The sequence below is a fragment of the Chenopodium album genome, chromosome 7 (genome assembly GCF_948465745.1).
Source record: "Chenopodium album chromosome 7, dcCheAlbu1.1, whole genome shotgun sequence".
Classification (NCBI taxonomy): Eukaryota; Viridiplantae; Streptophyta; class Magnoliopsida; order Caryophyllales; family Amaranthaceae; genus Chenopodium; species Chenopodium album.
The window spans coordinates 24,410,188-24,432,474 of record NC_137840.1 but is presented as its reverse complement, the minus strand read 5'-3'; the positions used below and the strand labels follow the sequence as shown (position 1 = coordinate 24,432,474).

Below are 22,287 nucleotides of genomic sequence, written 5' to 3'. Positions count from 1 at the left end.
ACAGAAGGGAAAAATCCAAAATAGACATTCCCATCATGTTTGAAGAAAGCGATGCAGTTGAAGGCCATCATGACGGTCTAGTGATTTCACTCCCAGTTGGAAACTGCATGATCAAGTGAATCCTTGTTGACAATGGAAGCTCTGCAAACATCATCATGCTTAATACTTAGAAACATATGAACATAGACGAAAAGAACATCATCAATAAGTCAACAATGCTAGTAGGATTCAGTGGGGAAACCAAGAAGACCAGCGGGGAGATCACATTAGCTACCTATGCAAAAAGAGTCAACCTACAAGTACAGTTCCTGGTGATTGACACTATGTCCCCATACAATATGATCTTAGGCAGACCCTGGATACATGAGATGAAGGCCCTCCCCTCTACATACTAGCAAGTCATTAAGTTCCCTATCAGGTGAGGTATTCAAGAAATCAGAGGAGATCTTAAGGAGCCCGAGGAATGTTACAAGATCGCATTAAAAGCAATATCTACAGAACAGAGTTCAGCATAGCAATTAGAGGGTCAACTGGGCCAAGAGAAGTTGAGCATAGCAAAAGAACAAGAAGCCACAGAAGTCCAGTTGAACCCCTAGCATACGTATTCTATCCTTTTACTCTTTTATCTGTAGAATTAACATTTTTCTGCAGGTATCGGCGTATACAAAATGATTTAGGATCGCCGAACGTCTTAAATCATTCTCCGTCCCTATCAACTACTTTGACTATCGTTTTTGAAACTGACGTTTCTACAAACTCAGTCAAAGTGGGGGATTCTCTAGACACCTAAAAATGTCTCCCCAAAACCAAACCCGGTGATGAACAACCCTTTCACCGCCACTATTGGTCAGGTTCAGTATTTAATCCCGAGAGTGCTTAAAAAATAGTATTTGATTAAATTCATATTTTTTAACAGTCCATGGAATAGTCTTAATATTTAGTAAAAGCGTAGTTTTTATTTCAGCCCAAACTTATTATTTAATTTTAGCCCAAACCTTTTTTATTTTATTGTTTTATTATTTATTTTTGGCCCAAACCTTTTTTTTATTTATTTAATTATTTCCTTATTTCAGCCCAAATAATAATAAATCAGAAAATGGCCCGAAATTATCAATCGTCACTTAAAATACTGAACGAAATTAGGGTTAAAAATGTATTTAGACGGAAAAGCAGGCTGGGAATTCCCGCGCCACGGCAGCTACCCACCGTGTCACGGGAATCATTCCCGTCTGACGGTTGGATTTCCCGTGACACGGGAAGTCTGCCGTGACACGGGAATTTCCGTGTCTTTTCCGCGTAAACCCTTAACGCGTTTTCTTCCCCGCGTCACACCAAAAATGCACCGTGTCACTGGAATGTTTCCCGTCTGACGGTGGGATTTTCCGTGTCACGGTACAAATTGCCGTGTCGCGTGATACTTTTTTAGGGTTTTTATCATTTTAGGGTTCCATGTGCTCCCTCAGCACATTTTCTCTATAAATACCCCTTCATTTATGATGTACGGGGCATCAATTACTTCTCTAGTTTATTTTTCTCACTTCTATGCTTTAACCTAAACACTAGCCTATCCTTCTCATTTCAAAATTCCTTCTTCAAGTGCTCAAAGGAGTCCATACTTTACTCGTGGTTCTATCCTTAAGCTAAGGCGTGAAAGGTAGAACTGTTTGAGGGTTTTGCCCCAAATTAACTTTATAATATTTAATTTAATTTAATTGTTGTTGTATTATTGTTTCCTTGAAGTTACTAACTCGTTTATTATTTTTTAGTTGCAAACAAACATAATTAAAGTAAGAATTATGTTCCTTTTATTTCTATTATTTTTCTAACGATTTTATATTGTTGGAATAATGGTTAAATTGCTTCCAATATTGATGTTATTCTATTATTGTTTTTATGATCACCATATTGCATGTTTAAAGGGAATATGTAATTGTAAATCATGCCTAATAAGATAATTTGGACAACCGGTTTAGGATCCTTTTTAATCTTGTTATTAATTGAAGTGATCACCAATATTTTAGAATAATGTGTGCATTAATATTCAACCAATTTAGCTAAATAATAGTTTGGAGCGAATTGAATATTTTGTTTGTATGCCTTTGAGATCACAGGAATGCTTTTCAATATAAGAATCGAGTAGAGGTTAATACGAGCAAATGTGACTCCATGACTCACTTCGTACCATCATCCTCGATCCTCCTTTCGTGGTTCCGAACCATATGGAGTTAGTAATCTCATGGATTATGAATGCGGTGTAACATTCACGAGTCAATCGTTGTTGTCTATCGTTGTCCCTTTAATCGTGGTTGCCTTTTATGATCCGTGAACGGTTTACAAGTTCCTTAAAAAACTTGTTCACGGCTCCCTATTTTCCTTATCCTTATTCGTAATATGTCAATTCCCAATTCTTATGAGTGTCAAGCATATTCACCACATGCTTTAACGTAGGCGCACTTCGAACGGCGCCTACAATATGGCGACTCCACTAGGGAGGATTCTTGGTTATTTATCGATTTGAGTGATCGATATTTAATTAAGATGAGTGGATGAGACTTGAAATATTCTTCAAAAAAATATATTCCTGTGATTAATTTTGCATTTTTGCATCTACATAGACGTTTTAACGTCGCATTCAGGTCTGTCCCGTAGGAAAAATTGAATAACTTGGTTGCGCACGAAGGAAAACAGGGCACCAGTCAGATCTTCTGACTGCCGTGCCACAGCAAAATCTGCCGTGTCACAGCAGTCCTAAAATCAGTCCGGTCACTTATTTTCTCTTCTCACAGTCAACTTCCTTCGATTTTTCTGAAAAAACGTATGTGTTCTACATGCATCTTAGCCCCGAGGGATTTAAGCTCTATCAACCCAAAAACACTCATGGCAATAAGGGCTCATCCGAGTTATTAAATCCACCCAAACCATGAAGTCGAGTTTGATTTCATCACGAACTCGTGGAGCCGCCCGTTGGCATACACCCTCAAGGCAGGCTGCCTTACTAACGCGTCCAAACTCTTAACCATGGTACCCTTTTGACACCCAAAGCTTGACCAATAGTTGAACATAGATCTTGACTCTAGGTTGCGAACTTTTTTTTTACATAATCGTGCCTAAATGCTACGTGATTGTTTGGTGCTAACATTCATGTGTTTACTCTTTTGTTTAACCCATGACCGAGGGTTTTTATTTTCACATAGTAATTAGTACGGACCAAAAATCGATTAAAATCTGGAAAAATCACATAAATGACCTAGAACTGTGCACCGTGTCACGGCATATTCTGTCGCGCAACAGTGAACAGTGCCGTGACACGGGGCTTTCTACCGTCTGACGGTAGACTGCACCGTGTCATGACAGTCAGCACCGTGACACGGTGCCTAGGAAAAGTCCTGTCAGTTTTTTTTTTCGGTTTTTGTGTGAACGTATGTGGTTGATGTGTCCAGTTTGGTGTCATGTCTAGCTGTACGGTCAAAACACGCGTCCATAACCTCACTTAATTACTCACACACTTTTTTCCTTAAGTCGTGAACTACTTTTTGACCGTATTTTAGGGTAGTCTTGTTTTTGTGTCGTTTTTTTTTCGGAGTAAGTCGGATGGTATCCTCCCATATTTTTAAAATAATAAAAAAATAAACAAGTAGAATTTCAAAATTATAGATTTTTTTTTTTTAAAAAAATTTCCTTTTTTTGATCCGGATGGGTTAAGGTTAAGTTTGGTCATTAAAGGTGTGTTTGTTTCGGTGTCACAACACTTGGTCAAGAAGCAGGGGTAGATTGTTACGGTTCGAGTCAATACCTCAACAACCTCTTATACCAAAGAGGCATACAAGGAAACCACAACAATCATCTCCACAAGATCCATCTCCAGTCTACTTTCAACCATTGGCTACTAAGGAAGATATCGAGAACATCAACAAGACAATTGAAATGTTGTCTAACATGATGCAAACACTCACCATTAGAGTCAGCACGATAGAGCAAGACAATCAAAACAATGTCACTACCGCTGCAATGGACAAGAATAAGGAATAGATGAGCAAAATTTCTGAAGAATTCACTTATGTGGAACATCCTGTCACCTCTTCGTCCATAAGAGACAAGCTTCCTGAGAAGTTTTCCACTGCTAATATTCCCAAATTCAAGCCTACTGATAATCCGCTTTTGCATTTGAAGGCTTTTTCTGCAACTATGGATCTTAAGGGAGTAGATGTGACACTCTTCCCTACAGTGTTCCCTCTTTCCTTGGAGCATGCCTGTCAACAGTGGTTCTATTCTTTGGAATCCAAACCTGTCGCGACCTGGGACGATGTTGTTGAAAGCTTTATGAATTGTTACAAGTGTAACATTCAGGCCAAGTCTTCTGAACGTGAACTCTCCATTCTCAAACAAAAAGAGAATGAAGGCTTCACCACTTACTTAAGCAGGTGGAGGGAAACAGTCGCGCTCTTGGTGGATCCCCCCAAGGAAAAGGAGATGGTTCGCTTGTTCATCGCCAATCTGACTCATAACTACAAGCAACACTTGAAGTTTCTGCCTCTGAGTACATTTGAATCTGTATACGATATTGGAATCAATATCGTGGACGAACTAATGAAGACTGCTGGTAGCAACAATAATAACAACACTTGGAAAAACAAGAAGAACGACACTCCTTCTTCTTCGTCTTCTAAACCCAATAATGCTACCAACAATATCAATATCAATGATGTGCTGGCCCTTAATGCTCCTCCTCAAAGATTCCAAAGGCAAAGGAGGGTTTACACGCCTTTGGGAATGACTTATGATGCTGCTTATGACTGTTTGCATGGTCTAGGACTGATTATGCCAATTGGACCATTTCCAGAACCTCGACCACATAATAGGACCGCTAGCTATGACCCCAATGCTTATTGCAAGTTTCATCAAGGCAAGGGTCATAAAACTAAGAAGTGTTGGAGGTTGAAGGATGCAATCCAAGACCTAATTGATGCTAATCAACTTCCTGTCCCTCCAGGGGGCAAGAAGCCTAACATTAAAACAGGTCCTTTTTTTTTTATGCTTTGGCTATCATGGGAGACAAAGTCTTCTTTGATCCATCAATACTCATTCAACCTATGAATGAACCTCTGCCGGAAGTTATATTTGTCTCGAGTTCTAAAGAAGTGAATGAAAATTTGGGATAGTGACGATGAAGACGTCTATCTCAAGGATATAGCATGTTCATCTCTTGGCACAAGTGAAGATGTTTGGGGGGACTTTGAGGTCAAGGTTCTCACCAGAAATGGACGGTTGCAACAACCTAATCCACCTCCACCTCCACCACAATCACATCCGATAATTGATCCCATCGACCCTATGAACAACGTTGTGGTCAAACAATTGCAAAAGACCAAGGTGGAGATGAATGTATGGAAGATTTTGGCCACCTCCCACGAGCATCGAAAGGCTGTGATGAATGCTCTGGTGAAAATAGGAGTTGATGATGACATGACTCCTCAAGGACTGGTCAACTTTCTCACTACCGAATTACCAATTACTAGCAATCTGATTTCGTTGTCTAACAAGGATCTGGCCCCGGAAGGGGACCAACATAATAAGGCCTTACACCTCATTGTGGTGTGTAGGAAGATGAATGTTCCTATGAGCCTAGTTGATAATGGCTCTGCAATCAATGTGTGCCCACTCCGTACTACAAAGAAGTTGGGCATAAAGAATGAAGAACTGACTCCCTCCACTCAAGGGATTCGCGCTCATGATAATACTCGCCGTCAAGCCGTGGGTACTATCATACTGAACATAACTACTGGGGCCATTGAACGTCGCACTAAGTTTAAGGTAGTAGACATTAAGGCCTCATTCAATCTGTTGTTAGGACGCCCTTGGCTTCATGAGCTAAAGGCGATTCCATCATCACTGCACCAAAAAGTGAAAGCCATAGTTGGAGGGGTTCTAATTACCATTGATGCCTCTCCTATGCGCATTCAAGTTATCGACACTCCTATCGTCCATGTCGAGCACGACGAAGAAGACGAAGATCTTTGGGGTTTTTCACTCGATGATTTTCTCGTGATTGAAGAAGAGGAAAAGTTCCATCTTGACTTCAATCCCTATTAAAACACCAATATCAATGTCATTCTGAAGAAACAAGGTCATTTCCCTGGAATTACCCTCGGCCTCAAAAAGAAAATGGCTGAATCATGGGGCCATCCTGGTGCACTCAAGAAGGATACTTTTGGCTTGGGATTCAAGCCAACAAAAGAAAATGTGAAACAAGCTCTATTGAAGATGAACGCTCAAAATAATGCTCGAATCATGAAGAAGGAAATGGTCATGGATCCATATCCATTAACACTCAATGGCCAGTACATCAAGGAAGGGGAAGAATTTCCGTGCTATGAATTTCCTGAACCATTCGTCCACGATGGGATGCGTGAACCAGGATTCGAGATGTTCCTCGATTGTGACTTTCTTGATGAAGACAAATAGCTCTTCACAAGTGAGAAACCAGCTAGCCCAAGCTCTGATGATCTAGGCATCAACCTGCTTTTTGGAATGAAGAAGAATGAGTGTAAGCCCGTCTGCAATGATAATTCCGAGCTCGTTCAAGATATTATAGCAAACAAGGATTTTGATCCCTCCGAATTAATCGTCTAAGCTGATAATATTTCAAGGGGATGGCTCAAGACATTGAGGATCACTACGCCAAATGGAGAGAAGTTAGAAATAACCGCTGGCGAAGGTCCTATGTTTGATGAGTCTGAGTCGTCTGGGTCCGAGTCCGAGTCTGAGTCTAAGACTGTAGATGAGTCCTTAGAGTCTATGGCCGACCCTATTTCTGCTATAGAGTTCAATCCTGAGTCTCTTGTTGAGTCCTCTCTTTGTAGTCCAAATAATCCCGGTGAGGTCGCAGCTGACCTCGCCCCTCTTGATGTATTAGCCAATGAATTCAATAAAATGAGTACCTTTGCTTACGATGCGTGTCATTCCCCTAGCCCTGATCAATATTGATTTTCTAGTGATAAAAATGACAAATAAAAAATAAAAGCAATGGAAGAACACGAAAATAAAACAGCAGTTATTGAAGATACATAAACAGTTAACATTTCTAATGATACGACTGTTAAAGAAGTAAAAATTGGATTAACACTAAGTCAAGATGAACGCAAAGAGATAATTAACTTGCTTAGTGAATTTGTTAATGTATTTGCTTGGTCATACCAAGATATGCCAGGAATTAACAAGGATATAGCTCAGCATACGATACCACTCATTCCAGGTATGAAGCATGTCAAGCAAAAGCTCGCCGTATGAAACCGGATGTGGCTCTCAAAATCAAAGAAGAAATCAGAAAGCAGTTGGCCGCAGGTTTCATCAAAGTATCCAAGTATCCAGAATGGATAGCAAATGTGGTTCCAGTTCCAAAGAAGGATGGAAGGGTAAGAATGTGTGTTGATTACAGGGAGCTCAATAAAGCAAGCCCGAAAGATGGGTTCCCTCTACCTCACATTGACATTCTGGTCGATAACACAGCAAACCATGCACTCCTATCATTCATGGACGGTTACGCCGGTTATAATCAAGTATTGATGGCCGAAGAAGATATGGAGAAAACCACATTCATCACGCAATGGGGTACATATTGCTATACGGTAATGCCATTCGGGTTAAAAAACGTGGGTGCCACCTACCAAAGAGCAGCTACAGCATTGTTACATGACATGATGCACAAAGAGGTGGAGGTCTATGTCGATAATATGATCGTTCAGTCTAAAGATCGCCCAGGCCATATTATTGCACTTTGCAAGTTCTTTGAAAGACTCCGCAAGTACAACATGAGATTAAATCCAGCAAAATGTGCATTCGGAGTCACGTCAGGTAAATTACTTGGATATGTGATAAGTTCTCGAGGGATTGAAATAGATCAACAAAAGTAAAAGCGATCATGGCCATGCCACCGCCCAAGAATAAGAAAGAGATTCGAGGTTTCATTGGAAGGCTGCATTATATAAGTAGGTTCATATCAAAGCTCACTGCGATATGTGAACCTATATTCAAGAAGCTCAAGAAAAATGTCCCAGTCACATGGGATGACGATTGCAAAAAAGCTTTCGACAAAATCAAAGAGTACCTGGCAAACCCACCTGTGCTAGCGCCAGCAATACCTGACTTTCCTCTTCGACTCTACCTTACGGTCACATGAGAAACGATGGGGGTAATGCTAGCACAAGAGATTGAAAGCAAGGAGAATGCAATATAATACTTGAGTAAGAAGCTTCAAGGATACGAAACGCGATACACACCACTTGAAAAGTTGTTTCTTGCACTTGTGTGGGCCGCACAGAAACTAAGATATTACATGCTCACTCATACGGTGCATGTCGTGTCCAAGATGGATCCTCTCAAATACTTGTTCGAAAAAGCAACACTCAATGGCAGATTATCAAGGTGGATAGTCAATCTTGCTCAGTTTGACTTGAGATTTTTACCACAAAAGCCTTCAAAGGTTCTGCGGTTTCTGATTTCTTAGCAGACTTTCCGCTAGAAGAAGTTGAGAAAAAAGAAGATGAGTACGATTCTCTGACGAAGATTTACTCATGACCGAAGATGATAGCTGGACGCTCTATTTTGATGGAGCTTCAAACCAAAAAGGATGTGGTGTAGGAGTCTTGCTTGTATCACCCAATGAAGAGCACATCTCAATTTCCATGAAGCTCGACTTTGATGTCACCAAAAATGCCGCAGAATATGAAGCATGTATTTAGGGGTTAGAAACAGTTGTCGCCTTGGGAATTAAGAAACTCAAAATCTACGGTGATTCTTCACTAATCATTAACCAAATCTCCAAGAGATGGAAAGTGAGAAGTGAAAGTCTCGCTACATATCAAACTCATTTAGAAACTCTCACAGAGCAACTAGATGAAGTGGAATATACGTATTTGCCGAGAGAAGAAAACCAATTCGCCGACGCACTAGCTAAATTAGCATCAATGGTGCGAATTCTAACGGATACAATCAGAATGTTGTTGACCATAGAAAGAAGATATGAGCCGGCTTATGTTCACGCACTCGACGATGAACAAGAACCACAAGAAGAAGATGAAGAGTCATGGTATACATATATCCTTAATTATGTGACAAGAGGAGAATACCCTCCTAATACTGATAAAAGAGCACGCCATGCTTTGAGGCTCCTGGCCTCACAGTATGTGCTCATCAGGGGAGAACTCCACAAGAAAACTGCTATGGGGAGAAATATCTTATGCATAGCCAAGAAAGAAGCACATAAAACCATGGAAAACCTTCATGCTGGTATATGTGGAACGCACATGAATGCAAAGATGTTAGTCCAAAAGATTTAACGTCAAGGTTATTATTGGACTACTATGGAGAGAGATTGTCACAAATACGTCAAGAAATGTATGAAGTGTCAAGTCTACGCAAATTTACAGCATGTTCCACCTTCGCTTCTCTACACATATACTTTTCCATGGCCTTTCTCCACTTGGGGCATCAACATCATTGGAAAAATAACACCACCACGACAAGGGGGGCATGAATTCATCCTCGTAGAAATCGACTATTTCACCAAATAGGTCGAAGCTGCCTCATATGCTAAGCTGACGGCAAAACACGTAGCTTAATTCATTGAGAAAATTATCATATGCCGCTATGGGGTACCACATGAGATGATCAGCGATAATGGAACGCATTTCCAAGTCGAATGTGCGGAATTATTACAGAAATATCATATCAAGCATCACAGATCATCACCTTACAGACCACAAACAAATGGTGCTGTCGAATCAGCCAACAAAAATGTGAAAACTATCATCGAAAAGATGACAGAAAATAACAAGGATTAGCCAAGTAAGCTACATTTTGCCCTTTGGGGTTATCGAACCTCTGTTAGTACATCAATGGGGGCTACTCCTTTCTCTCTGGTTTATGGAGTTGAATCTGTACAACCAATAGAACTCGAAATCCCTTCTCTTCGAATCGCATTGAAAAGCCAACTAGATGAAGTCGATTCGATTAGAGCAAGAAATGATGAACTAGTCTTACTCGATGAAAAACGCTTGGCAGCTTTGCATCATGTCCAAACCTACCAACAGCGTATGGCGCGACATTTTTATAAAAAAGTCAAGACTAGGAACATCAAAGAGGGTGACCTGGTGCTTAAGGCACTTCGTAAAAATGTGTTAGATCCAAGAGGAAAATTCAGACCGAATTGGTCAGTCCCGTACATTGTTAAAGCCATCTTGTCTGGCGGAGCGGCACAATTGGTAGACATGGACGGTAACGGTTTACACAATTTAACCAACTTGGATCAACTCAAGAAATTCTATGCCTAGTCGCATGGGTTCATGACCCAATAGAGCTACGTTTGGCATGATTCCTTTTTAAGGATACGTAGGCAACCCCTCAAGGGGGCCCGACCACTTTAAAAAAAATAAAATCCTCCCTCCGTCGATCAAGTATACGCGTCAGTTCAACATTGCGTCATGAAAAAAAAATAAAAATGGGATTTCTGCCGCGACACGGGACATTCCACCGTGTCACGGTACAATCCACCGTGGCGCGGTGGGCCTGAGCACCAAAAAAGAAAATTGCTGTGACGTGGGAATTTGTAACGTGTCACGGGATTTTTCACAGTGACACGGTGGAATTTCAGGTTTTCCGATATTTTTTAGTGACGCATTCTTTACGAATTCATTATTTGTTCGAGGTTTTTATTTTCATTCTTCCATTGCGTCCGACTCCTTGACTCGGATAAATAAATAAAAAAAGTCATTGTAATTTTTTATTTAAGGCTGAAATAAATATGCTATTATTATTGAAATAAATGTGACTACAATTATTGGCATCATACGCCTTATTTTAAATAAATTTATAAATCATAAAAGCAAAGAAATACTGATCTAATCCCTCTTTACTTTAGGAACCTCATTCTCTTTTTCAATTAGGTCGGCCTTCACCATTAATGTGTCTTTTGTAGCCCAAACCGTCACACCCCTAGTCGAACTTTCACCCCTTTCACCTTTCTTAAAATTCTTCGGTTGTTTCTCTCTATAGACCATATTCTCTTTACCCTTCCCTTTCACATAATTCTTCCTTTTCGGCATTATAGGAGTCTTAAACTCAATCCCTTGTGTTCTCGGACCTAGACGATCTTTAGGAGGTGCTTTCTTGTTTCCAAGACGACTCTTCACATCAGATTTGCGTGATCCGAATCGTTCCCTCCTACTTCTAGAGTTCAACCATGCCTTGTATGCACTAGATAAATGAGGAGGAGCTTGGTCACTTGAAGAAACGGTCCACAAAGGTCTTCAAATCCAATAAGTCTCGTACTTGTGAACGTTACTTTCATGCAACGATACTTAACGAGGACTATCGTTATAGCGTGGAACTACTTGTTCAAGTCCATACTGCTGCATCAGTCGAGAAGGGCAATAAAAAGTCAGTTTTGAGATACTAAGAACACGACAATATGAAGTATCATTCGTGCCAACCATCCTAGTAAGCCTCCACTAAGGCACCACCCAACGAATGAAAAATTCCTTCTTTGCAAAGAAATTTTTCCAGTCTTCATACGACATGTTCACAGAGTAATTCTTTTCCTGCGGACTAGATCGTTAGGGCCATATTTTTCAATATTGTCGAGGTCTTCGAATAGTTCTAAACGCTCCATCAACCAAATCTGCAAAAAAAAAATAATAAAATAAAAATAAAAATAAGTTGTTGAAAAAAAAAATCGCAGATTCCCATGACACGGCAGACTTCACCGTGTCACGGCAGACACCCACTATGAGACGGTGCCTGTTTTGTGTCACGGGGGTTACTCGGAGCGTATTTTTACCTACAGCAGTACCAGAGAGCCCTTCCTGATGGCTTTTCGGTCAGCTTTTGATTCGTCAAGGCCACGAAATGTTTCTCCAAGGCACGTAGGCATAGGAGATCTCCTAGATTCAACATGTTCAAGCACAGACGCTAGATAAGCATGTCCTACCCTACCGTTTGCAAATAAAAGCTTGCTAAACATGCAAAAAATATATGCCCTTCTACGATATACATGATAAGACTCAGAGATAGGGCGATTAAAACATAAATTTGCAAGTTTACAACAATGTATTTAAATCTGGATCTGTTAGATTCAGATGGCGTTCAAAATCTTGGTAATAATATTCACGCAGGGTAGGCATGGCAATAAGATTTCTAGCAGGAAATCCAAAGATTGCACCGAATTCCTTCGGTAGGGAACTGATTTTATCGTAATCAAATTTAAAACAATGTATTTCTGGACTCCAATAATCTAATGCTACCCTAAGAAAATCATGTTCAATCGCTCCATGTCGCAGGGCTAGTAAACCCCTGACATGAAATAATTCTAACTCTTTTTTGTCAGCATTGGTCAAAGAATAAGACCAGTCACGCAATGTATTTTCAAAATTCTAAGACATTATTATTGAAATATGAAATCCTAATTATTTTGTGTTTCGTAATTATGCATATCATGAATATAAAGGTCCTATTTTATAGCAAAAGCGGTCGGAATTACTCAGAAATTATCTTTCCATACGCGTAAACCACACCGTTGTAGAATATGCATCCTATGACACAGGAAATCCCACCGTGTCACGGGAATTTTTGCCGCGACGGGCAGTTTATGCCGTGACACGGTGTACAGTGCCGTGTCGCGGCACCCCACGCGTTTTCTTTTTTTATCTTTTCCCTTATCTATCCGGATTTTTTTTAGTATTTTATCTTCACCGTTTATTTTTCAGTTTTCTGGGAGTTTCATTCCTAATAAAATTCTCAACTTTTTTTATTTATTTTTATTTTTATTTATTTATTTTTATCATTTCTTTTTTATTATTTATTTTTGTTTATTTATCCATTACTTTAGTATTTCATTCTTTTTATATTTACTTATTTATTCTATTTACTTTTTCTTGTCTTTTTATTTCTTTTTCTTTTGGGGAAGGTCGGTACCCTCCACTTACTCCACTTACGTTATTTGTCGCGTCATAATAAATACACGATCACACACAATGAGTCTCAAGCACACACTAACACACAATAATTAATACATAAACTGTGAATAATGTACAAAATAAGTCATAATAAATAAACAGCGTCAAGTGTAATCATAGTATGTACAAATAAAGACCCTCGGTCAAAAGTCTGCAGAACCAGAATCAGTATCATCTCCACCCTGTGAGTACGAGAACGGTGAGCCAAAGAGTCCCGCCATCATCCGAGTACGGGGAGTTGTGTCCCTACTAGTCCCTGTGACTCCAACAGTAGTCAAACTCAAGGCAGGACCCGTCCAACTGGCAAACGGTGTTGACTGACTCAAAGACACGGGAATCGTCGGTGGAGGAATCGTCCCATACATCGGAACTGAGAACAAGCCCGACACCGGTGGAGGAATCCCAGACGATGGAGCTGAAAATAAACCAGGATCCACGGGAGTCAAAACAGGCCTAAACTCAGGCTGCGAAAACGACTGCCCTTGCCCCTGACTCTTACAAAGAAAGCGTTGGGAAGACTGAGGCCGCTGCCACTGAGCCTCCTGAAACGGCTGAGTAATCTGAGGCTCTCGCTGAGACTGAGAATGCCGATGAACCGCAGAAGATCGTCTACCACGACCAAGCTCCTCCTCGTCCGAGCCTCTATGCCTCGAGCGCGAGCGGGACCTACGTTGCTCCTTAAAGATACAAAATCAAAATGCATCAACAATGCAAAATAAAACAAATGGTAGAAGTGGAAAAAATGAACGTACCTCAAGAACATCACTAGAACTGCTCCGACAACTCGCACCACGCCAAAGCTTGATGATGTAGTACTTCAGAGCGTCAACCAGCTTCATGAACCCCATCATCTCCGATTTGTTAGGCTGAGGATAAAACAAAGAAAAGTCAGTAACAAGCGGTGCTAAAAGGATGAATAATGTATAAAAAAACTTACCGGCTCAAAAACCTCGGGCAGAGACCCCTGCGCTTGTCTGTAACTTATTGGCGCATCAGCAATATGGTCCTCGGTAATACCAATTGGCCCCGGGTAGCGGACAGACTAAGGCGGAATCTCGATCCTCCCCACAGGGCGAACTGTCGTCTGAAAATATGATCGAATAATAAAGTTATTCGATTATTTAAACAGAGACCAGTAACAAAAATACTCAAAAGAAATCATACCTCAGGAAGACGGGGTGGAGGAGCCAGAGATGGAAGCAAGTCCTGCGCATAATCACCCTCCATGTGCACAAGCTCCTGCCAAGGAAAACTGTAGCGCTTTCTCCTGTTTATCAACTCCCTAAGCAAGCACGAGTCCAGCATCGACTCAGGTTGAGATGAGGGCACCACAAAGCGATCGCCGCTATGCTAACAAACGACACGCTCCCCAAAATACTAGACAAAGCGTCCGGTACCAACCAAAATGGTGCGGTGCGTTGAAAGACGCAAGGCCTCAGGAAGATCAGTCATCCCGTCCCAAGGACGATACTGGACATCAATGGCAACCTGAAAACCATAAAAAGTTGGCATGAAACACCGGAAATAACGTTAGAGAGAAAATAACAGGTAACGAAACTAATTCTTACGCCAACAAAAGAGGTGCCTCGGCGTAGCAGCCCGCGTAGCGCAGAGACAGACTCCACTCGTGACTCTCCTCAGTCACGCCAGCTGGCCCCGATAGGGAAATCATGAACCGCTCCATGACGCCGTCGAGGAGCCAAGCCTGAGAAGTACTCAAAGAACCATAGCTGCAATGAAAAGTAATCTTTGAGCACATGAGTCGAACAAATTAAAATAAAACAAGAAGAGGAAAAGATCATCACCTCTACGACTCTCCACAGATTGTAGACAGTGATGGGAGACTCGTCGTTCAGCTGCCGACAGCCATGACGTAACGATAAGAGATGGTCAGCGTATCCGAGGCTGGCCCAGCTAAAGGATCCTATCTCACTGATCCTGACTAAAGAAGGGAGGTAGCAAAGGAGTGCCTGTGAACTCCTATTAGGAGAAAGAGTCATGGAGATCATAATCAAAATGAAGATCCGGACTCGCTGCTCAGCCGATGTCTCCTCCCTGTCGAAGCCACGAGCTAGAACTGAATCCAGCTCAGATCGCCCGCTCCTAGGACCACCTAGAGGCACTGGCCGGGTCCTGATATGCTGAACGATCGGACCTAACAAATCGGCTGCCTAAGCCGCTCCCCAAGAAAGATCAGACATCTGAGCTACGGCCCGGTCAGTGAAGCGCAGCCCGCTGATCATGCTGAAGTCCAGAGGGGTCACTATCATCTCCCCCCAAGCAAAATGAAAGGTGTTGGTAGTATCCCAAAAATACTCCAACAATGCGCGAACAACCGTCGCACCGCAACCTCGGGGGCTGCAAAACCCTACGACCGCCGAATAAAAATCCACTAAACCAGCTGATTCCCATAAGGCGTTCGTAGCAGGATCCCTCGTGATAATCTGGTAAAGTCGAGGAATCAAGTCTCCGACTCCAGAACCGTGGTGGCGAAGCATGCCGTTGACTATGCCGGAGAGTGGGTGATGAGAAATGTGGTTATCACGACAGAAAACCAACTGGTCTGGAGTCCACAGAGGTGGAACCCACCTACCCCTACTCGTAGAAGCCCGAGGCTCGGACTCTAAGACATCGTCGTCCATACCCTCGGGAATCATGGGAGTGTCCTCCCGAAAAGCCTGACGCCGGCCATGGGTGGAAAGATCGCGATCCCATCGCCTAGGCATGCTATTATAAAAATAAAGATCTAAATGCTTAGCACCATTTCCTAAGACATTTATTTCGCGTTGCATTTTAATAAAAAATCTAAATGCTTAGCATCTCTTCCTAAGTTATTTAGTTGTTTATCGCATTATACGCTAAATTTTTACCTCAAGGCTAAAAATTGGCAAAATAGTGGAATTATTTATAGTATTTAGTTTCTCCATGACAAACTAATACTACAGTTCTCCTAGCCGCATGATACTATGTTCTCCATGACAATATAGTACATACACGAAGTATGTTTCGAAATTGCACAAAAACAATGAATCAACACATCATGACATATTTTACAAGATCTACCACCAATATTTCACCATTTCAAGTGCAAAGAAGTAACATGAACAACAAGAACATCATTTCACAAAAAGTAGTACCCAAAAATGGTGATTTGCTCAATTCTCCATCAAATCATGCAATTTTTGTCTCAAATTTCTCACAAACACACATACATACATATACAAGTAAATTCATGGCAAGAATTTCAACATAAAACCTCAAAATAAAAAATCCCTAAATTAATTTTTTCAAGGTTTTTACATGAAATTACTCATTTGAAGCAAATTCGAGACAAAAATGAAAGGAAACTTACATGGATCCTTGTGGAGAATCGAAAATGAGGGAAGTAGCAAAAAAAAATTAAAGCAGAAGTGATAAGAATTTGAGCCCCGAAGCTCAAAAAAACCGTGAAGACAGCAGCGCAGACCACCGCGACACGGCAAGTCAATGCCGTGACATGGTGAGCGGGTCCCGTGTCACGGTGAACCTGGGACGCGACGGAGCTCTGGCGACACCAGCGGCGACTTCAGGTGACAGCAACAGCAGTACGGCAGTAAGCAGCAACAAGCAGCAGCAAGTTTCAGCGAAAAAAAAGAAGAAGACGAAAAATGATACGCCATGACACGGGGGGGAATCACCGTCTGATGGGAAGCAAGTCTGAGCGACGGTGAAGCTCTGCCGCGGCTCGGTGGTTTGAGCTGAAGGAAAAGCAGCATGAATTTAGAGCAAGAAAAAGCATCCCGTTACATCCTGTTTCCCGTGTAACGGTTTCTGTTACCATGTAATGGTAATATATTGCGTGGTGCACGTGGTCTGACTGGTTAAAGATGCCAGTTGACTGATTATCAGCCAACTGATTTCCCGCGCCACGGGAATATGCTCCGCGTGACGGGGACACCCCGTTGCGTCACGGGAATCTGCTCCGCGTGACAGGGTCCCTTGCCGTGTCACGGGAATTAATATCGTGACACAGTGGCTTTCTGCCTACCTTACATAGCTATTTGCGAATATTCCGCGCAAATTGGACAGTTAATTTTTCGGTAAAATTACGCGGAAAATTCTAACTGACGATTGGAGGGTACCAAAATTACTATTTTGCCCCTAGAAGCATTGAAGTCATTTTATTGATATTTTAAAGCACTTAATATGGTCGGATAATCGACTTAAAGGTGTGAATAATCTACGACCAACGTTCAGGGATAATCGAACCATCATACACTTGCAAATTTCAGCGATTACAGTAATTGTCGGCTTTCCTCAAGCTTGGAAAGCGTTATCGGTGGATTTTTCTTCAAGTATAGAAAACCGCCAAGTCGGCTTTCCTCAAGCATGGAAAGCGTTATCGGTGGATTTTTCTTCAAGTATAGAAAATCGCCAAGTCGGCTTCCCTCAAGCATGGAAAGCGTTATCGGTGGAATTTTCTTCAAGTATAGAAAACCGCCAAATTCCTTTGTCGGCTTTCCTCAAGCATGGAAGGCATTATCGGTGGACTTCTTCAAGCATAGAATTACACCAAATTCATACGTCGACTTTCCTCAGGCATGGAAAGTATTATCCGGTAGGTTTTCTTCAAGCTTAGAAAACTAACAAATTCCTCAGTCGGCTTTCCTCAGGCATGGAAAGCATTTCAACGAACGATATCCGGTGGATTCCTTCAAGCATAGGAAGCTGCCAAACTCATTTGTCACGGATACACTGGTGTCAAATACGTATTCTATCCTTTTACTCTTTTATCTATAGAATTAACATTTTTCTGCAGGTATCGGCGTATACAGCATGATTTAGGATCGCAGAACGTCTTAAATCATTCTCCGTCCTTATCGACTACTTTGACTATCGTTTTCGAAACTGACGTTTCTACAAACTTAGTCAAAGTGGGGGCTTCCGTAGACACCTTAAAATGTCTCCCCAAAACCAAACCCGATGATGAACAACCTTTTACCGCCACTATTGGTCGGGTTCAGTATTTAATCCCGAGAGTGCTTAAAAAACTGTATTTGATCAAATTCATATTTTTGAACAATCCATGGATTAGTCTTAATATTTGGTAAAAGTGTAGTTTTTATTTCAGCCCAAACTTATTATTTAATTTTAGCCCAAACCTTTTTTATTTAATTTTTTTATTATTTATTTTTGGTCCAAACCTTTTTTTGTTTTATTTAATTATTTCCTTATTTCAGCCCAAATAATAAAAAATCAGAAAATGGCCCGAAATTATCAATCGACACTTAAAATGCTTAACGAAATTAGGGTTAAAAATGTATTTAGACGGAAAAGCAGGCTGGGAATTCCCGTGCCACGGCAGGTACCCACCGTGTCACAGGAATCATTCCCGTGTGACGGTGGGATTTCCCGTGACACGGGAAGTCTGCCGTGACACGGGAATTTCCGTGTCTTTTCCGCGTAAACCCTTAACGCGTTTTCTTCCCCGTGTCACACCAAAAATGCATCGTGAACGGGAATGTTTCCCGTCTGATGGTGTGATTTCCCGTGTCACGGTACAGTTTGCCGTGTCGCGGGATACTTTTTTAGGGTTTTATCATTTTAGGGTTCCGTGTGCTCCCTCAACACATTTTCTCTATAAATACCCCCTTATTTCTGATGTACGGGGCATCAATTAATTCTCTAGTTTATTTTTCTCTCTTCTATGCTTTAGCCTAAACCCTAGCCTACCCTTATCATTTCAAAATTCCTTCTTCAAGTGCTCAAAGGATTCCATACTTTACTCGTGGTTCTGTCCTTAAGCCAAGGCTTGAAAGGTAGAACTGTTTGAGGGTTTGGCCCCAAATCAACTCTACTTTGTTTAATTTAATTTAATTGTTGTTTTTTTATTATTTCCTTGAAGTTACTAACTCGTTTATTATTTTGTAGTTGCAAACAAACATAATCAAAGTAAGAATTATGTTATTTTTATTTCTATTATTTTTCTAACGATTTTATATTGTTGGAATTATGGTTAAATTGCTTATAATATTGATGTTATTCTATTATTGTTTTTATGATCACCATATTGCATGTTTAAAGGGAATATGTAATTGAAAATCACGTCTAATAAGATAATTTGGACGACCAGTTTAGGATCCGTTTTAATCTTGTTATTAATTGAAGTGATCACCAATATTTTAGAATAATGTGTGCATTAATATTCAACCAGTTTAGCTAAATAATAGTTTGGAGCGAATTGAATATTTTGTTTCTATGCCTTTGATATCACAGGAATGCTATTCAATTTAAGAATTGAGTAGAGGCCAATACGGGCGAATGTGACTCCATGACTCACTTCGTACCATCATCCCCGATCCTCCTTTCGTGGTTCCGAACCATATGGAGTTAGTAATCTCATGGATTATGAATGCGGTGTAACCTTCACGGGTAAATCGTTGTTGCCTATTGTTGTCCCTTTAATCGTGGTTGTCTTTTATGATCCGTGAACGGTTTACAAGTTCCTTAAAAAACTTGTTGGCGGCTCCCTACTTTCCTTGTCCCTAATCGTAATATGTCAATTCCCACTTCCTATGAGTGCCAAACATATTCACCACATGCTTTAACGTAGGCGCACTTCGAACGACGCCTACATGAGTACAGTCAGGAAAGTTCCTAGGATATATGGTTACACAAAGAGGAATAGAAGCCAGCCCAGACCAAGTCAAAGCCATCCTAGACCTGGAACGACCAAAGTCAAAGAAGGATGTACAGAGCTTAACATGGAAAATTGCAGCACTGAACAAGTTCATTTCAAAATCTTCAGACAAAAACAGAGCCTTTTACGAAGTACAGAAGAAAAACAAGGAATTCAAGTGGGAGCAGGAACACGACGAAGCATTTCAGAAGTTAAAAGAGTACTTGGCCAACCCGTTGATTCTCTCTAAACCTAAGGAAGGAGAACCCCTCCAGTTGTACCTCGCAGTGTCTGAAGGGACGATTAGTGCAATCCTAACAAGAGAAGAAGATAAAGAGCAATTCCCAATCTACTACGTAAGCAAAACCCTACTCAGTGCGGAAACGAGGTACGCTTCCTTAGAGAAAATTATTTTAGCTCTAGTTACAGCTTCAATAAAGCTACGCCCATACTTTGAAAGCCATTCCATACGAGTACGCACCAACTATCCCATCAAATCTGTCATGAGAAAGCCAGAAATGTCAGGAAGGATGGAGAAATGGGCCATACATCTGAGCACGTACGATATACAATACGAGCCCAGGACTGCAATCAAATCACAAGCTTTGGCAGACTTCGTAGCAGAATTTAGCCCAGCCCTTTAGGAAGAAGCACAAAAAGAAGTATTGGCATTACAGGAACCAAAGGCTACACAAAAGTGGATACTCCATACAGATGGCACAACAAACATACGCGGTGTAGGCCTATGAGTAGTACTGACATCACCCCAAGGGGACAAGATAGCACAAGCAATAAGATGCAACTTCAAGGCCACCAATAATAAAGCTGAATACGAAGCACTGATCACAGGGTTAACCTTCGCAAGGGATATGAAGATACAACATCTAGAGGTAATTTCAGACTCCTTACTCATGGTAAATAAGATTAATGGAGAATATGCAGCAAAGGATGCCAAGATGATAGCTTACCTAGAAGTCACCAGGAAACTCATTAAGGAGTTCAAGGAATTAAAGATAGACCAGGTACCTAGAAACTTGAATGCTGAAGCAGACGCCCTGGCAAACTTGGGATCAAATATTAATCCAGAAGAATTTGGAGCTATCCCCCTAGTATACGTACTCTCTCCAGCCATAGAGAAAGAATTAACCATGAACGTCTACGAAGCTCAAGCAAGCCCTACATGGAAAGAAGACAACAGCTGGATAACACCACTGAAGGAATACCTCTTAAACAAGACAGTACCAACAGGGAAAGTAGTCGCTCAAGCACTCGCTCTAAAAGCCTTGAAATACTTCCTAATCAGCAAGATACTCTACAAGAAGTCTGTAGCAGGTCCCTTCTTATGATGCTTAGAGAAAGAGGAAGCACAACAGGTCTTACAGTCCCTACACAACGGGGAATGCATAAATCATTCAGGAGGGAGGATTTAGCCAGAAGAGCACTCAGAATGGGATACTACTGGCCCAGCATGAGAAAGGACGCTGCAGAGTTCGCCAAGAAATGCTTAGCATGCCAAAAACACGCACCTTTGACACACAGACCGTCAGAAGGGTTACATCTAACGTTGACGCCTTGGCCGTTCATGAAGTGGGGAATGGACATAGTAAAGCTACCCCCATCATCAGGGCAGAGAGTATACTGCTTAGCAATGACAGACTACTTTTTGAAATGGATCAAAGCAGAAGCGTACAAGGAAATCAAGGATAAACATGTCATCTCGTTTATAAAAAGAAACATCCTAAGTAGATTTGGTGTACCATCATAGATCATTACAGATAATGGATCCCAATTCATCAGCAATAAGACCACGAAGTTCTGTAAGGAATGGAACATTTCCCTCATCACGTCTACGCTTAGATACCCACAAGCAAACGGACAGGCAGAATCAAGTAACAAGGTCCTTATAGGCAACATGAAGAAAAGGCTAGAAGGAGCGAAAGGGAAATGGGCAGATGAATTGCCCAACATACTATGGGCAGACAGAACAACTCCAGAAGGCACTACATGTCACACCCCATTCTCATTGGTGTACGGATGTGAAGCAGTGATCCCCACAAAAGTAGAAGTCCCCACAGCAAGGTACGGGTTAATGACAGAAGAAAGGAACCAAGCAGAATTAATTCACAACCTGGACACAGTGGAAGAACTAAGAGAGGACACAAAAATTAGAATGGCAGCATATCAGCAAGAAGTAGCAAGATCCTTTAACAAGAACATCAAGCCAAAAGTCTTCAAATTGGGAGATTAGGTTCTCAGAAAGGTGTACGAAATTACCAGAGAGGTAAACGCAGAGAAATTAGCACCCAACTGGGAAGGACCCTACGAGATCACCAAGGTAGTGGGTAATGGAGCCTACAGACTTAGAAACGCGAAAGGAAAAGAGGTACAGAGAAGCTGGAATGCAGCACATTTAAAGCTCTATCATTTCTGAAGAGCGAAGGTACATAGTTATCATGTCAATATCGTTTCTTTTTACAAAAAAAAAAACAAAATCAACAAAAAAACAGGAAAACCAGCAAAAAAAAAAATGAAAATGAGGAAAATAAAAAACAAAACAAAAATCTCTAACGGCCAAAATCAGCACTGTAGGTACTCCTCTTTACTTAAACTTTGTCAATTCAA

General features: G+C 41.2%; 1 protein-coding gene across 1 annotated transcript; it reads left to right on the top strand.

The window, feature by feature from the left end:
* Window positions 1-20,576: 20,576 nt before the first annotated feature.
* LOC145640097 (uncharacterized) lies at window positions 20,577-21,913 on the top strand. The gene is made up of 2 exons (XM_081691409.1): window positions 20,577-20,997; window positions 21,441-21,913. Exons 1-2 carry the CDS (start codon window positions 20,577-20,579, stop codon window positions 21,911-21,913), a joined length of 894 nt encoding a protein of 297 aa, XP_081547535.1.
* Window positions 21,914-22,287: the final 374 nt, after the last annotated feature.

Bases quoted from the DNA above. Each gene is read 5' to 3' on its own strand.
- LOC145640097 (XM_081691409.1), top strand. From the start codon at position 20,577: ATGGTAAATAAGATTAATGGAGAATATGCAGCAAAGGATGCCAAGATG. The intron at 20,998-21,440 runs GTCCCTTCTTAT...AGATCATTACAG, and splicing joins CTACAAGAAGTCTGTAGCAG to ATAATGGATCCCAATTCATC.